The sequence below is a fragment of the Tetranychus urticae genome, chromosome 1 (assembly GCF_039701765.1).
Source record: "Tetranychus urticae isolate SD_2017Ah chromosome 1, NJAU_TeUrti_SD_1.0, whole genome shotgun sequence".
Taxonomy (NCBI): Eukaryota; Metazoa; Arthropoda; class Arachnida; order Trombidiformes; family Tetranychidae; genus Tetranychus; species Tetranychus urticae.
This window is the reverse complement of record NC_142958.1, coordinates 18,383,226-18,386,655: the sequence shown is the minus strand read 5'-3', so window position 1 is coordinate 18,386,655 and position 3,430 is coordinate 18,383,226. Positions and strand designations below refer to the sequence as shown.

General features: G+C 32.1%; 1 protein-coding gene across 1 annotated transcript; it reads right to left on the bottom strand.

Moving 5' to 3' along the window:
• Positions 1 to 495: 495 nt before the first annotated feature.
• On the bottom strand, positions 496 to 2,254 carry LOC107371997 (uncharacterized). Its single transcript, XM_015940143.3, has 2 exons — positions 1,230 to 2,254; positions 496 to 1,148 (listed from the first exon to the last, which is right to left on the bottom strand). Exons 1-2 carry the CDS (start codon positions 2,201 to 2,203, stop codon positions 629 to 631), a joined length of 1,494 nt encoding a protein of 497 aa, XP_015795629.2. The 5' UTR covers positions 2,204 to 2,254; the 3' UTR covers positions 496 to 628.
• Positions 2,255 to 3,430: the final 1,176 nt, after the last annotated feature.

The window sequence follows — 3,430 nt, the reverse complement described above, 5'->3', positions numbered from 1 at the left end:
TACTACAAATAATTCAGCATGAAAAGACCATTCAAATTATCTTATTCAACAATTGTCAAAATTTAAATTCTTTTTTTCTGTTCATTTGCTTAATTAGTCATAATTAATAACTGTGGCTACAGAGTTGTGATTATTTAATGTCCGAAGATTCAACCAATAAGCAGATCTTTTCAACTGAAAAACAAATTAGCTTTAAAATCAAGTCCACTTTGTACATGACTAAAAGGAGAGTCTAGCAAATTAGATCATGAAAAACACAGTGAAATTCATCTTCATGGTGTGAATGATTCCTTAGATTTTGAAAGTCAATAGTTTCAACATCACTTTGATATTAAAGAGATTTCAATTCTAAACTGAAGAAGTTACAATTTATAATAATAAAAGAGCAGAAAAATAGCAAGATTCTTGATTCAAGGCAACGGGTTTAATTTTCCCGAGATATTCTGCAATTTAATCTAATTTTACATGACATTTTTCGCAATAATCACATTGAAATCCATTTAAAAATTTTATTAAGTTTATGAATTACAAATATCTCAAAATTTCAATATACCATGTTGAAATGGTATTGAGTTGAATACAAAAATCTCATTCATTGGTGGTGATAACATAATTGTAAAATATAATCTTACTTTACGCTCTTTTTTGAATACAACTTTTTTATAAACCGAACTGGAATATAAGTTGTTGTCAAAGTTATCATTTCACAACCAGAATATATTTGACCCATTAATGTCCACACCTTCTCGCGAGTATCGAACATCATTATTTTCTTTTGAGATTTTATAAAAAGTATCACATTCGACTTGTGCGAATCAAGCTGCAAATCTTCAAAAGTTAAATTCATTCCTTCAAACGGTTTACTCTTCTCGATAGTTTTCTTGACCATATCGAAGACGCGGAAAGTTAATGACTTGGTAATGATGTAACATACACCATTTAAGATGTATGCATGGATTCGATGTTCAGCAAATGGTTTGATAAACCAATCTATGTTTTCATCAGGCAAGAAACAGAATAATTTTTGATCCTTTTGTGTATAACAAATGATATTCATCTCACCGTTATACACAATCAATGTGTTCTTTTCAATATCAACCCAATCATCAATTTCCTCAACTTCATCTTGAATGTAGGCGCCGTAGGAACTGGAAAGGGAAAGAACGTGATGAAATAATTCAAAATTAGGTTCACAATACATGGTTCACATGTAATAATCGTAATAATACCTTTCTCTACCAAAATTTGGCTTGAAAAAATCGTAACATCTGTTGTAATGATCTAACCCAGACATCTTTAGCCAACGATATTTTTTTTCAACAAGATCAAATCTTAACCCAGTTCGGCCAGAATCAAAGATAACGTCAACAACATGTTCTTCGCTGATGACTCCAATAGGAATTTCATCATCTCTCTCGAATGAACCACAAGGTTCCCAATAATTTTCACCGGTGGAATAACTCATACCAATGATATTATCTTCCAAGAAATAAAGAGAAATTAAATGTTTCTCTTTGATTCGGCTATTCAAACATAAATTACGACATTCACCGGGTTCGCATGCTAACATATCAAGTTGTGGTAGATTTTGGACGATAAATTCATCTTCTTTTATATGCAAATAGCAGTCTTTAAAGGTATAACACCATCTGATACATTTCATCAGCTCCTGTAGATGAACACCACGCGATTGATCGTGTTTGATCCATTTCATGATTGCTTGAAATACTTGATATTCAGTTTCGATTGATAAATCCAACGATAGGACGGATTTAACTACCTCCAACGGAAATTCCAAAAAATATTCACCGTTTATGAGTCTCAGATAAGATTTCACGAAATTGTGCGAAATTGATGAGTCACTCAACATAATTTTAATAAAAGCAGCGATTTGTTTGGCTGAATAATTAGCTTTGATAAATGAACTACAGTAACTTGTAATAGGCTTAATGGCCAAATGATCAGAAACTATGAACATCAATAAATAGTTGCTATTATCGATAACAATCCAATCAGAATACACCCAATTAATTAATGTTTCGAAACAAGATTCGTTTAGATTAAACTGAATTTGCCTTTCAACTTGAGACGACCACAATTCATTAAAAAATGGAATTTTTGCACAAAACAAAGATTTAGAAACTGTATAACTTGATGAGCGATTAATCAACTCAATTTCATCTGCACTGTTGATCTGCATCATAATTTAAACAATAAATTGAAAAGTTAAAGATTAAGAAAGATGATGAAAACGACTTACAGGGTGGGGAGAAAGTTTCTAGGCATTTAAGCTCCCCCTTCTAAAACATTTTAATCCATTATTGTTACGTCACTGCCTAGAAACTTTCTCCCCACCCTGTACTTATCCAAGTTGAAGTTGGTTCGAACAGCAAAAAATTTTAAGTAACAGTTGAGACAAATTCGCAGTGCGAAATGGTGAATTTGAAAACTTAACAGTTTTATAAATCTTGAAATGTGGTTGTAATGTGCGCAATTGCGCATAGTTTATAATCACTGCTAATTGTTAAATTTTCAAATTTTTAGCCGTTAACTGTGAAAACGGTTTTTTGTGGGATATCTTTTGGATCAAGATAACAATATTTGAAATAGTAGTTGAACCTTTTGCTGTTTCCAATTTCATTTCTTTAGTTGACTTACAAATATTTTGAACCGTTGATTGGATAAGATTTCATGCCATTACATGAGATGTGAGTGTCCAACACAATGATAATGATTTTTCTTTAGTCTCGAGTTACAAATGACCATTAAATATGTCTCTTTTTCGTCATTTGATTAAATTAGTTGTTAACTGGCTTATGAACTGAATGATCAAATTTTCAACTAAACACTGATTTACCAAATGGTGATTGACTCAATTGACTTTGATGCAAGACAAACATGACTTACAAGATGTTAAAGAATGATTCTCACTTCTTGTCAGATTCATTATTCACTCTTTCCACTCTATTGGCGCGGAATAATTCGAGCCTTAGCTTTCTTTTGATCTCATTTTCCCTCACTAGAAACTTTCTCCACACCCGGTAACGAAGTTATTTTATATTTGTATTTATGTCTCAATAATTATGACTTGGAACACATGGCTCAGCAAGATTTAACTTCGCTCAAACTATATAATATCGCAACCTTTATTAATGTAAAGCTGTATTCGCAATACAGAAAGATGTAATAATTTAATTCAATGAAAAATTGAGAGGCAAAGAAATTAGCCAATGAGGTTTCGATTCCTTGCCTTTTCCACACCGTCTTGTAGCAACGGGAAGGTTAAACAACCATCCAAGAGCTAATGCCATCGGACCTTTAAGCTCTCAAAGCGTTACTTGCTTTCGAACTGACTCCTTTCTCACCTGTTTAATCAAAGCAGGGAATTTTTTTTCAGAAAATTTCGCCAAAAAATGATTGACACGAACTT

Bases quoted from the DNA above. Each gene is read 5' to 3' on its own strand.
- LOC107371997 (XM_015940143.3), bottom strand. From the start codon at position 2,203: ATGATGCAGATCAACAGTGCAGATGAAATTGAGTTGATTAATCGCTCA. The intron at 1,149-1,229 runs GTATTATTACGA...TTCCCTTTCCAG, and splicing joins CCAAATTTTGGTAGAGAAAG to TTCCTACGGCGCCTACATTC.